The 13,655-nt window shown below is 46.9% G+C and overlaps 1 protein-coding gene across 2 annotated transcripts in view; it reads left to right on the forward strand.

The window, feature by feature from the left end:
• Ptprg (protein tyrosine phosphatase receptor type G) overlaps positions 1 to 13,655 on the forward strand; it is a 677,472-nt gene that overhangs the window by 582,888 nt on the left and 80,929 nt on the right. For both annotated transcript variants that reach the window (XM_021204227.2, XM_021204228.2), the window contains exons 11-12: positions 5,604 to 5,653; positions 7,291 to 8,056. In XM_021204227.2, coding sequence (XP_021059886.1) covers positions 5,604 to 5,653; positions 7,291 to 8,056 — 816 coding nt within the window. The remainder of the gene's footprint in view (positions 1 to 5,603; positions 5,654 to 7,290; positions 8,057 to 13,655) is intronic.

Raw genomic sequence — 13,655 nt, forward strand, 5'->3', positions numbered from 1 at the left:
CCCCCCCCCCCAAAAAAAAAGAACTAGAACCTAAGACATAAAATTTGTCCTTCCAATTTGCAAGGCACACAGAAAAGTCTGTGTGTACAGGGTCTTCAAGGTTCCCAGTCTGGAGGTCTATGTTCTGTGCTGACTGGGGACTTGTAGGGGGATCTAGGGCCAAATTGAGGGTGAAGCAAATAAAACTTGGCTTTGTCGCATTTTAATGGAATGATTGTTTGAAAAAGCAAAGTCAGCCCAAAGATTTCATAAACGAAATATTGGAATTTCATTTATTACCTTATTTTATGGGTACGAGTGTTGTAGCTTCATACATGTGCATGTACCACATACATGCAGTACCCATGGAAGCCAGTGGAGGGCAGAAGATACCCTGGAACTTCAATTACAGCCAGTTGTAAGCTGCCAAATAGGAAACAAACCCAGCTCCTCTTCAAGCAAGCGCTTTTGACAGCTGAGCAGCTCTGGCTCCAGAAACGCCAGAACTTTAAATAGCTACATTGGAGATTGGCATGTGCTTAGCATATACAAGGCGTGCGTTTACTCTCTACAGAAGTGATGATAAGATGTAGTCTCTCACATACCACAACCTAGCACTGGTTCTAGTATTATTTACAGAAATCAGCAATCTACTGTGGTCCAGTTTCATAACAGACACCAAATCCACGATGCTGGCTGCTCAAGCTGCTGGCTTCTTCAAGGGTCTCCGCTTTACTGTCTATAAACAGAAAAGCCTGTTCTCCAGCCCACTGCTAACCCCGGATTTTGCTTCCTATGTCTTTTTGTAACAGAGCGTCACTGGGTTTATTCGACTGCGCTCAACTGATTCTTAACTTTTTGAGTTGTGGATCTAATTAAACATGTGAGCTCTCTCCGGGAAGCTGCCAGGGGCAGGGATAAGATCACAAGCCCTCTAGAGCATGTGGACAGGTTGGAGCAACAGCCTCTGGAAGCCCGGGAGGCCCTCTCAACCCAACTGCCTCCAAATCTTGGCAGTGAGGCCTAGGCATGCGAATCCTAGCAAGATGGCCCTGCTGACTGGCGAGCCCACTCAGTGCTGAAGAATGCCAGGTTGGAGCTGGTCTCTGCTGTACGGTGCTGGGTTCAAGTCCCAGCTGCTAATCATCCCTGTGCCATGCTGAGAAAATACGTTATCTATCTTCCCAAAGCTGCTATTCAACACACCAAAAACTGGTAGCATTTACAGGCCCATTCACAGGGGCCATTGTACAGTAACACCAGATGACAATCATTAAGTAATTAGTGTAAGCAAAAATCACAGGACTGTGAACCAGAAGCACCTTGTATGTTGTTGTGAAGTATTTGCCTAGACTCTACCAGTTGAACCTTTGTAATCCAGAAACTGTGACATCCAGATGCCCCAGTTTTGGGATTGCATTACATTATAAACCTTTCACTTCTCGGTGGTCATAAAGTTTCGGCCTTTGTGAGGTTTACTAGGAAGGTAGTAGTTAATGGTGAATCCAGAGAGGAAGTTCTCCAGCAGAGATTTCTTCCCAGGAACTAGAATTTACATGTGGCATTTTAAAATGCTTTGCTAATGATTTCATCCATCCCTTTAAAGTTAACTGAAATTTACCACAGTTGTATCTTCTCGTAAATAAATCTGTGTCCACATATAGCTAGAATGTATTATTTCATGTGTTGAGCCACGCACGGCAGGTCTATGTGGCAAAGGGGATGAGAAGGGAGGTTAGCCAGGGAACCTGCGGCCAGGCCTGCGAACTTGAGACCCATAAATCATGATTAGGCCTCCCCGCCTGGCCCAGGAGCCTGAGAGCTGCAGAACTGCCTCCATTGATGAATGGCCCTGGATGGCCTGCCTTCTGCATAGACTCTGAAAAATTAAAGGTTTATAGTATAATGCAATTCTAAAAAGGCCCCATCAGCAAGAAATTCAAACCAGGGAGCATTTTAAATGTCTGGTCACAGTGGCTTGTTGAAGGTGGCTGGTGTCTTCAGGTGTTCGCTCCCATCTCTGCTCAAAGATGGGCAGGAGGTGGCTCCTTGTGTGGATAAAGAAGCAGATCCGCTGGCCACACCTCCCTACACAGGCAAAGTGGTTTTCCCGCAACACCCATGCTATCCCCATGCCAGCCTGGATCCTCAGCAATGTCTGCCCACTGCCCCTTCCTAGGAACTAGAGAGAGCCAGGTCCAAAACTCACCTCCTATCCAGACTCAAGTTTTCATAAAGAAAACAAGATCTTCAAGAATCCCAGAGAGGCTTTCCTCATAGTAACTGCTTTTCGAGATAAATGTGCATCAGATCTGGGAGCCTGGGAGCCATGGAGGACTACATAGAGTGACTGTAAGGATATTTCTGATCTGTGTAATAGACTAATTCATCAGTCTGGTGAGGCAGCTCAGCAGGTAAACACCTGCTCAGCGTGCCCGAGTTCAACCCGCAGGATCCACGTGGGGGAAGGGGAAAACTGACTTCACAGGGTCGACCTCTGACCTCCAGGGCAGGTCCACAGACTGCACATGCTGTGCTAGATATGCACAGGCACACGCAATGAGCAAGTAAATCAATGCAACGGCATCAAAACTAAGATACCAATAAATATACTTAGCTGCCACGACACATAATAGCAAGAGACACTTAGAGCAGCGGGGCTCCCATTACAGACCGTGTGCACTCAGCTGCTTCACCCCAACCAACATGATCGCAGAGCTGATCACGTTGGGTCTTCTCTGGGGTTTTGTTTGTGTGTGTGTTTGCTTTGTTGTTGGGGACGGGTTGTTTGGTTTGGTTTTACAAATGGGCAAATTATGCTCAGAGTGCAAGGAACTTGAGGTAAATCTCTTAGCTACTGAACAGAGTTTGTGTTCTTATTCTAAGACTCCATGGCCCATAGACAGCAGTGGACACTGTAGAGTACACGCCAGTCACCGCACCAGGTCTTCATCCTTGAGAAGAGGCCTGATGGACATGACAAGGCTTCTGGAGCCTTCTCTCTGAGCGGAAACTCATCAGGCAGATCTTCCCGAGGAACTAAAAGACACCACAGGGGAATCAGTTGTCGCAGCTTAAGCAAATCGGAGCCTCAGTGTTTGTTTTATGAAAGCCCCAAGTGACGGGTAGTTGGTCCTGGAGCTGCTGTGACAAGTGACAGGTAGTTGGTCCTGGAGCTGCTGTGACAAGTGACAGGTAGCTGGTCTTGGAGCTGCTGTGACAAGTGACAGGTCCTGGAGCTGCTGTGATTCCTGAGAGTGACCAATATCAGCACTTCCTGAAGTCACTAAGACCTAAGACAGTCTGGCAGGAGAAAGGAATCAGATCTCAGAGTCAAAGCCACGTGCCCAGAGGATGCAGCCATGACTGGCCCTTACACTTCCTGGAAGGAAATGGGCTATAGCAGCAGGACTAATAAAGAGCCAGCAGACTCAGGGATGGGCTACTGGGTCTATCAGCCTTCTTCAAATCCCTTTAAAGAACATAGGAGGCAGAGCTCGTGGGAGCTGTTTGTCTTTTATTAAGGAGACAGGATGTGCACATCTGTGAGAATAGCTCAGTGATCATGGAGGCTGTATGTTGTCTCAGGTTAGATTCACTACCCTAGCTGCCTTGTTTGACCCATAATCTAACAGTTGTATTGACTTGTAGATCCGTCTCCACATTTCTGTCCGTGCACATTGTACTTAAAACAAAACGAGTACCCCATTAGGCAGGGGATTGTGAACTCAGGTGTCCATGGCACCAGTCAAGGACATGTGTGATAAAACAGACACCATGTGTCCAAGAAGAGGAGCGGTTGACTCTCTGAAGTTACTACCACAGACGGGGTGGTTGGGGTTTGAGAGTTGTTGGTGTTGTTTTGTTTTAAATTTGCAGGGCAAACAGAAATATGTGTAGGTCCCTTGCCATTTCTAGATTAGGAGAAAAGCATAACAAATGTTTACTGGCATTTTTTTCAGGGTTTTGATGCTGTGTGTATATGAGGCAGGTCTTTAGTTTTTAAAATGCCCCTATTAGCCACAAAAAGGGATTGTTGTTTCTTTTATAAGTTACGATGTTTAGTGTTATTCAGGAGCCCAATGTCCCTCGACAGATGAATAGCTAAACAGGTGTGATAGAGACAGTTATTGAGCATTTTAAAAAAATAAAGACATTCTGGTCTATGCCTTCATTACAGGGGTGACTTTAAGGACAATATGCCAAATGAAATACATCAGTTACAAAATACAAATATGCATGATCACATTTATATGCAGTAGTATCTAGAGTAGTCATACGCAAAAATGGAAAACCCCGCTACACGGTGGTCTCCAGGGGCCATGCGAAAGGAAATGAGTTTGTGAGCTTGCACCCCGAGTTTCATTTTACAAGATAAGGAAGTTCTGGAGACGGCTGGTGGAGAGGTCAGCTACACAGTAAAGCAAATACACAGAACATTACTGGTGCAGACACTAAAAATGACTAATATGCTAAATTTCATATTCTTTGCCTCTTCATACAACTTGATAGACACCAAAGTGGCACTGCTTAAGACACCCACATAGGAGAGCAGAGCTATAAGAAGCATGAGCACCAGCTAGGGCGACAAGCATTGGAGATAAAATCATGTTACTGTGTAAAACATATGTAGACACTCTCAGAGACAGGCAGGGAGAGCGTACACAGCAGCACACAGTGAGAGGAGAGCAATAGAGGTGCTGCCGGAAAAGTAAGAGGATTAATTTAAGATAAACTACAGGGCTGGGGTGATGGCTCCATTTGTGAAGGCACTGACAACCAGGCCTGGTGAGCCGAGCTCAGTTCTCAGGAACCACACGATCTACCAAGAGAACCAACTTGGCCAAGTTGTCCTCTGGTCTCCACCATGTGCACCCCCCTCTCCCACATACATCCCGTTCCCAGCCTTCTAATAAATATGTACATAAATGTAATACAAATTTAGAAAACAGTAAACTGTCATAAGTATGTCATAAGTAAAAGATGCATGTTAGAGTCATTGAAAGGATGAGAATTAGTGAACAAAGGGGCAATAGAGAAAAAACACTTGGGTTATACAACCCCATTTAAATTTTAAAAAATATATGAAACCCAGAAACCCAACAGTTCTTGAAATTGCTTCCTGGGCTGGAGAGATGGCTCAGAGGTTTAAGAGTCCTGGTTGTTCTTCCAGAGGTCCTGAGTTCAATTTCCAGCAACCACATGGTGGCTCACAACCATCTGTAATGAGATCTGGTGCCTTCTTCTGTCCTATGGGCATACCTGCAGGCAAAATTATGTGTACATAATAAATAGATCTTCTTAAAAAAAAGAAAGAAAATGCACCATAATGCAGTTGCTCAGGTGTTAGATGTAATTGTTGTTGAAGTTCTCTCTCAATGAAACAAAACCTTAATAATTACAGAGTTTAGATGAATTGCTTGGCAGAAACAGTTGGCTAGACCCCAGTCATCTGACGATGTCTGCATGACTTGGAGGGGGAGTGGTTGGAAAGTGCACAAGGAAATAATATTTGTAACATGAAAATTATGTGTAGTTTAGATGTGTGTGTCCATTGGAAAGTCTTATTGGGAGCACATCTGAGCATTGTGTGTTGTTTACATCATAGCTTCTTTGTTTCTCAGCTAACACTACCCGGATCTTCCAAGGGACCAGGATTGTGAAAACAGGAGTGGTAAGTGGAGAACGCTGGCCGCTGTCACAGGTGGGAATTTGGATGCAGTCAAAGCTGTGACCACAAGGTGTCAGCATAACGTTGTTGAACTGTACACATGCAGCCCTTCAGAGACAAGCATACGTTTTGCTGTATAATTTACTGTGCCATGCAGGAATATTGGTGGCATCTGATATATAATTTAGTCAAAATAAAAATATCTCAGATATGTAATTATGTATGATCCCTGGAATCAGATGATACAGGAGTTAATCCATCAGAGCCCTTCACTCACCTCATGGTGCAGTGCAGAGCTGGGATCAGATGATATGGGAGTTAATCCATCAGAGCCCTTCACTCACCTCATGGTGCAGTGCAGAGGTTGTCACCCACAGCTACTCATAAGAAATGACCAGTGCTGGGATAATCGTAACCTGAAACTCACTAAGCACATCCCAGCTTTCAGACACAAGTTATTCTGTTTGCATCTTCAAAGACCTTAGGGTGAAGGTGAAGAAACTGAGTTAAACAGATGGACCCATCATCACACAGTGAGACAAGGAGGCAACTCAACATTCAGTTGAAGGGCTTTTCTGTGTTTGGCACTTAATCTTATGTGAGAGTTGATTTTTCGATACTCATGGCTATCCTTAAACTGCAAGGTTTCCATGTGAAATTGAATGACGTTCCAAAATGTGCCTTGTTCTGATTAATTGTTTTATGCTAGTATAAGTAGTAAGGTATAGTTTGGGGTTTTCTATACCTGCTTGTAAGGGCTGAACTTAAGCTATTATCCCAGAACACCTCCTGCTTTGGGAAGAAGATGCTGTATATGAATATAACCCTGTTCAGCAGAAGGAAAGGATGAGCTGAGGTTTTCCCACATGCAGCCCTGCCACCGAGGTGTCATAGTCATGCACTTTGAATAAGTTCCCTATCCCCTACACACCTCAGTTTCCCTACCCAGAGAATGGGTAGCATGATGAGCTGAGTGGAGCGCCTGTTGCCACCCTGAGTGTTGTAGGCTACAGAGGCAGAAACTGAACTGTGGAGAAATGCAGATGCTCCAAAGGCTCTGCAGCTGGGCTGCATGCAACCAGAAGCTGCAAAGGCAGGAGCTCCGTCTTAGATCCCATGTCCAGAGTATGCCTGGCACTTCTGCCACTGCCATTGCTGACCCGGGTTGGTTACCCTCCCTCTGGCTTTGCTGGCTTCCTTGCTGTATGACAGCGGCGTTGACTCCGTCTGCTGGCTTTCCACATCTCGGAGCTAGGCGGTCACCAGCAAAACAGCACACATTGACTCCTGCCTCTCGCCACCCCTCCCCATGATGAGTTGACCTGGACGGTTTATGACTTACTCGGAATGCTGCTGTTTCCCCATCTAGGCCAGCCCTGAGCCACATCGGAGAACACCTGAGTTCGATACACTAGTTAAGGTTTCAATTCAAAGTAATTTTAAAGCCACTGAAGTAAGACTTGGTCACCCTGGACCAGCAGTGGTCAGCTTTCACACTGTAGCTTATGAAAACCCATAAGAGAGGAGACTAAAGTCTGGGTTTTTGCAGAACGGGGCCTTGAGTTGATTCTTGGTTACTGATACACTCTACATTTTTTTTCTTCATCTCCCTTTCTCCACACCCTGGGTGGCCCTTTCAGCCGACAGCCTCTCCTGCCTCTTCAGCAGACATGGCCCCCATCAGCTCTGGCTCTTCCACTTGGACATCCTCCGGCATCCCCTTCTCATTTGTTTCCATGGCCACGGGGATGGGCCCTTCCTCCAGTGGCAGCCAAGCTACAGTGGCCTCTGTGGTCACCAGCACACTGTTGGCAGGCCTGGGCTTCGGTGGTGGTGGCATCTCCTCCTTCCCCAGTACCGTGTGGCCCACGCGCCTCCCCACCGCCTCCGCGGCCAGCAAGCAGGCAGGGAGGCCAGTCCTTGCCACCGAGGCCTTAGCTTCCCCTGGGCCGGAGGGCGACTCGGCACCGACGAAGGACAGCGAGGGTACAGAGGAGGGAGAGAAGGAGGAGAAAAGCGAGAGTGAGGATGGTGAGCGCGAGCACGAGGAGGAGGAGAAGGACTCTGAGAAGAAGGAGAAGAGCGAGGCTACTCACACTGCCCCGGAGAGTGACCGGACTGCACCTGCCCCCACCCCCTCTTCCCCTCACAGGACTTCAGAGGAGGGAGGACACCAGACTATACCTGGGCGCAGGCAGGACCACCCTGCCCCTGCCACAGACCAGCCGGGCCATGTTGCCCCAGGCTTGGATCCCCTTGTGGACACAGCCACCCAAGTGCCCCCAACAGCCACAGAGGAACATTATTCAGGGAGTGATCCCAGGAGGCCCGAAATGCCATCTAAAAAGCCTATGTCCCGAGGGGACCGATTTTCTGAGGATAGCAGATTCATCACTGTTAACCCAGGTAAGTGGGGTTTGAGGGTTTGGGCTGTTGTGCACAGGCTCGACCTATTTCTAAAAGTTGGGGAGCTGGGGAGTGAGGACTGGGGAAGTAGTTAGCTCCTTGGGGTTATCCGTGTCCCTGGTATTCTATGCATGAAACCACCTCTTTTTGTGTCATTCTGATAAGGTGCATTCTCTCACTGGAACAAGTCTTTCCCTATCTTTCTGTCTACTTCAGAGAAAGCCAAGGCCTCAGACAGAGATCTAAATGAAGAAAGTAGGCACTGGATCTAAGTGTGCTCACTCTGACGGTATTCCTGGGCGTGGGGAGGGTAATAGCCAAAAGAAAGTGAATCGCTTGCCTCAAAAGCATGAGGTTTGTTCCCCAAGCCCATGGATTGTGTGTGTTTGTGTGTTTGTTTGTTTTTAAGCCAAGCATAGTTACATGCACTTGTAACTGCTGCAGTCGGTGGGCAGAGTCAGATTCCTGGGACTCAGTGGCCAGATAGCCAGCTTTGTGAGTTTTATGTTAGCGAAAGAACCCGTCTCAAAAAGCCAAGATGGGTGGCCCTTGAGAGGCAGCATCCAAAGTTGTTCTCCGGTTTTCACTTGCATGTATACATGATGCACAAACTTGAGTGCACACACACACATGTACTCACACACATACATGCACATGTAAACACCCACCCACACCCACATACACAAACATACACTCACACACATATGCACATACACACAAACACACACTCACACATATACACATACACTCACATGCACACACACTCACACATCACTTACACATATGTACACACACATGCAACCGATACTCACACACACACACACACAAACACATGCTTTTATTCCTTAATCATTTATGAAATACAAACAATTTATTTCCTGATAACTATTGTTGTACCGGGCGCTAAGCTGGACAATCTGCCAGGGGCACTCCTTACCTGCATCCTGGCAGAGAGGGGGTGACAGAAAAATGACTGATGGCAGCTGGCTAGAGTACATTCCAAGGAGTTAGGTAGCAGGGATGTTGGAGAACAAGCTGCTGACATGGGTGTTTTTGGCAAGGCAGGAAACTACCCAACTGGGATGTTTGCTTATGAAAGAATAATAGAAGATAGAGTTGGGATGTTGTGACTGACAGTAATGAGGAGGATGGAGACCCACCCTAAATGAAAAAAGGTGACATGTCCAATCTGGAGCCTCCTGGCCTTAGTAGTCCATGATTGTACCCCATGAGTAAGGGTAGCTGTAACAAGTCACGGATAGCCTCATGAGTGACCCCATCTGTAGCAGGGGAAGCAGGCGTGGCTGGAAAGCTGGCTACATGCAATACCCCATTTCCAGCTGGGGAAGCAGGCATGGCTGGCTTGGCCCCCACGCCCTGGGATCTTCAGGTAGTTGACACCACTGTGGATGTTTTGCCTCAGTCACATGCTCAGATTTAATGAGCCATCCTGAGGCTTGTGCTGTGGCTGTTGTGAGGGCTTTTCTTAATAAGAAACCCTTCGTGTTGCCAGACTGCAAGACATTTAGCAACAATGTTGTTTTTTTTTTTTTCCATTTAAGCTGTTGTGGAATTATGAGTGCAAAAAAAAAGGCAACTGGTAAATATTTATTTGCTTTTGCACTTGTAAACATTAAAATTCATCTAAAGCTGAGATCTCGTATGTTAACATACAACTTAGAATACATTTTCATGTGTTGAATTACTTTCCCTCAGAGCTGCTATGAACTAATTTTTTTTCCTAAGAAGGGGTCTCCCGTGGGTGGTGGTGAGCATGGGGCAATTTGATGGAAAGGCACAGGAGTCTTGTATGAATGAAGGAAATGTGGAGCCGTGGATGGTGCTGTTCTTGTGTGAACTAGACATTCCCTTGAGAAACTGATGGCTAACACTTGAATTTCTTGCAGTTAAATATAATAAAGAAATAAGGAGTTCCTTCTTCCTGTATGCCAGGCTCTAGACAAGGCATTAGGAAGAGACCACTGATGGAGACTTCTGTTCTCTGGGGGGTACATGTTCATGGGAAAAGTTTAGGATACCACAGCAAAAACTGCGTGACCTTAAATAGCATTTGCAGTGGGACCAGTGTAGGGAGTTAGCCACTCACAGACCCATGGAAGAACATTCTAGGCTGCTGGGATGGCAGGGGGAGAGACCCTAAACCAGGAGTGAGAGGAATAATAAGGATGGAGTTCGCACACTGGGAAAGCCAAGATAGTGAAGGGAGCATTAGCCAGGCCGAGGGTTAGATTCTAATTGAGATGGCAAGCCCGGGGGTAGATGCCAGCAAGAGAAGTGAGCTATGCCGTTAACCTTTCCTGTGTGTGGGGATGGGCATAGCTGTGTGGCTTGGGTCAGTGTGCTTCCTCTTTTAAGAGAAGGGGTGGCGTTGGACTGAATGCGCCCAGCCTGCTCCTGAGAAACATCTCTTTTACCAAGTGTCTGAAAACAGCGTCTGTCCTGTGCTTGAACCGGGACATTCCTGGCTTGAGAAGCTGGAAGGTGGGGTTCCAAGACTGATTCTTGTAAGAGGAAGCAGGAGGTGGATCCCAGACCCCAGGAAAAGGGAGAAGAGAGTAGAGCTTCCCCAGTCCAGCTTCCATCCCTCTGGTCAGAATACATTTAAAGTTTGCAGGAGTAGCTACTCAACTCAGTAGCTCCCTCCCCGCCCCATTCACTGGACCTTCAAGCAAGTTTCTGCTTATCTGCAGAATAAAGTTGATGAGTGCCTCTCAGTCAGGGCAGAAGGTCTTGCTGATAAAGCTCTGGCCTTATTAGTGCTGAGAAGAAGGGAGTGCCTGCAGCCAAAGTAACAGTGGGAGCTTTGAGGTGGCATCAGGAGGTCTATTTTGTAATCTGAATGAACATTACGGAGCAGCTCCAAGTACCTGGAGTTAAAAAGACCTACAGGGGTTTGATAATGTAGCTAAATTGACAGAGTACTTCTTTTTGTGCCAAAAGCCCTTTCAAGCCTCAGCACCACACATACCATACAGGCACGGTGGCCCAGACCAGTAACTCAGCACTCAGAGGGTGAGAGGAGAAGATCAGAAGTTCAAGGCCAGCCTGGGATACATGACCCCTACCCCCACCCCCACTCGGGAGCACTCATCTGCCTTGCGATCGCTGTAGTCAGAGCAGAAAGGACCACTTCTCCCTAAAGCTGCAGAGATAGTTCTGAATGTTGGCGATTTGAATCTAAAAGTGGCTCTGAGCCGGGCCTGGTGGTGCAGGCCTTTAATCCCAGCACTCGGGAGGCAGAGGCAGGCGGATTTCTGAGTTCNGTTCCAGGACAGCCAGAGCTATACAGAGAAACCCTGTCTCGAAAAACAAAATAAATAAATAAATAAATAAATAAATAAATAAATAAATAAATAAATAAATAAAAGTGGCTCTGTGTTATAATTGTGAGTCACAAACCTTTGGAAGAGAGTGAGCAATAACAGATTCCACAGGCCACGATTCTCAGCCCTGTAGCACCAAGCAGCCACGGATAGAGAGTCAGTTGTGGGTTGTGGCTGTGCATTAGGCAGTTCTGTTTATAAGAGAGGCAGTTGCCTGATTTGGTCCACAATATCTCATTTTCCAGCCTCTGGTATAAAATGCAAACATTGTATATGCCTGTTGTTTAATAAAGGATTTGAGTAACTCCAGGTGGGGAGACCAGCAGAGCCTCATTGGTGTGTAGTTCCCAGATCTCATTTTTTCCCACCCACCCCACCATGTTGTCCATCTGGGTCTTGCAGCTTGGTTTTATTTTGTGTCGACTGAAATAATTATCATTGTCAATGTTAGTGAAGATTGGTCTTAGAGGCTTTGAGTATACGTTGTTTGTTCCACAGTTATATTTTCTTCCCGTGAAGTAAAAAAGCAGTCACTGAGTCGATCTTCAGGGTCCTTGAAGAACCAGCAATGCCTAAATGAGGAAAGTCTGTGACATTTCAGCCAGTGTCCCCAAGGCTTGCTTAGAGTCCTTCCATGGTGGGGACCTCACTGCACTTCCTTTGAGGAAACCTTTAGTGCTGTCTCCTAGGGAGTGGGAAAGAAATCCTTCTGTGGAAGGAGTAGTAAACTCTTAACAGGCAGAAATCAAATGGGGCATCTAAGTGAGAGGGAGCGACCAGGCCATCAAGGAGAGTAGAGGACCACAGAGAACTCTCAACAGCCTACCTTTTCTCAATATTGGCCATCTCCGCTCTGACTATTGCCACTGGAAATTCCTTGCGGGTCAGAAATCCTAGTTTTTGTGCAGAATACCCCAGATTTTAAATCTTAAAAAGCAAATTGCTTTGGAACAAGCCAAACGTGTTCCTAGGCTGGGGGGGGGGGTTGGGGGAACACTTAGCATTTATCCATCACTAGAGTAACCATTGCCTTCATAGGTCACTGTAGTAGCCGGATCGTGGAGTCTGGAGATGTGTGTGTGTGTGTGTGTGTGTGTGTGTGTGTGTGTGTGTGTGTGTGTCTGTGTGTGTGTGTCTGTGTGTGTGTGTGTCTGTGTGCTCTTTATCAAACCCTTTTCTACCACACTTTAGTCCCTAGGTCTCCTCTGGTTAAGTGCTGCATGGAAATGGCCCATCATTAGGAGCCACAGCCTGCAATGTAGACAGATTTGAAGCCAGCTGAGGAAGTTCTGGAGTAGTGTGGGAACAGCATGCATGGGCAGAAAGGTTTCAGGGTCCATGTCAGCTACAAGCTCATGATTTCGGGCAAGGCTACTATGTCTCCTTAGGTGAGAGAATGTTTTCAAATCACAGCTTGCTTAGAACAGCTTACTGTCTCTGCAGGCCTGTCCTGAGCTGGGTGCTGAAGGTGATGTTCCGGGTCAGGGGTGGCAGGTGACACATATCACCTGTAGCCTGGTGTTATATGACCCATGAGCTTCGAGTGCAAGAAGGGACATGGGAAGTTCCTGAATTTCTGCTCTGCTGAGAGCTGAGTCAGAATGGGGGACGCTGAGATCTTGAAACACTGCTCCTTGGAAGACGTGTTGAGAACCTCAAGCTCTCAGGCGCCCAACTTTAACAAGTTACTTTTTGAAATAAAAACATCCTGGATTCCCATTTGTACCTTGAGAGCTCTCCTTGTGCTGTGGCCACTTTCTTATGTCACTCACCCTAAGGTACTCCCTTGAGGGTAAGCAGCAGGTCACAGCATGTGGTGGGGCCAGGCCCAAGGCAGGCTTTGTTAGTCTGAGGTATTCCTGGGCCTCTTGTGTGTTCTGGTACTATTCCCAGAGTAAGCAGCGTGAGGCATTTGGAGATGACACAGGTCAATAACATTGTCACATGCATTCTTCAAAAGCTGACACTCTTCCATGTAGAGCAGAGATTCTCCATCAGGTGTTCAGTTCCCCCGTGGAGGGCCATGGAGTGGGTACTCCTGGCATCTATTGGTAAGAGGCCAGGGATGGTGCCTGGGAACAGCACACACAGAGCTCCACAGCGAGAAGATATCTGGCCCTAAGAATCTACAGTGCCAAAGCTGATAGACTCTACCTCGTTTCCTTTGAAGGAAGATTCCTTGGGGAGAGAAAAGGAGTCGTTAATTTAAAGGCCAAAGCTAGTAAAATGGCTCAGCTACTAAAGGTACCTACCAT

Source organism: Mus pahari, chromosome 8 (genome assembly GCF_900095145.1).
Source record: "Mus pahari chromosome 8, PAHARI_EIJ_v1.1, whole genome shotgun sequence".
Classification (NCBI taxonomy): Eukaryota; Metazoa; Chordata; class Mammalia; order Rodentia; family Muridae; genus Mus; species Mus pahari.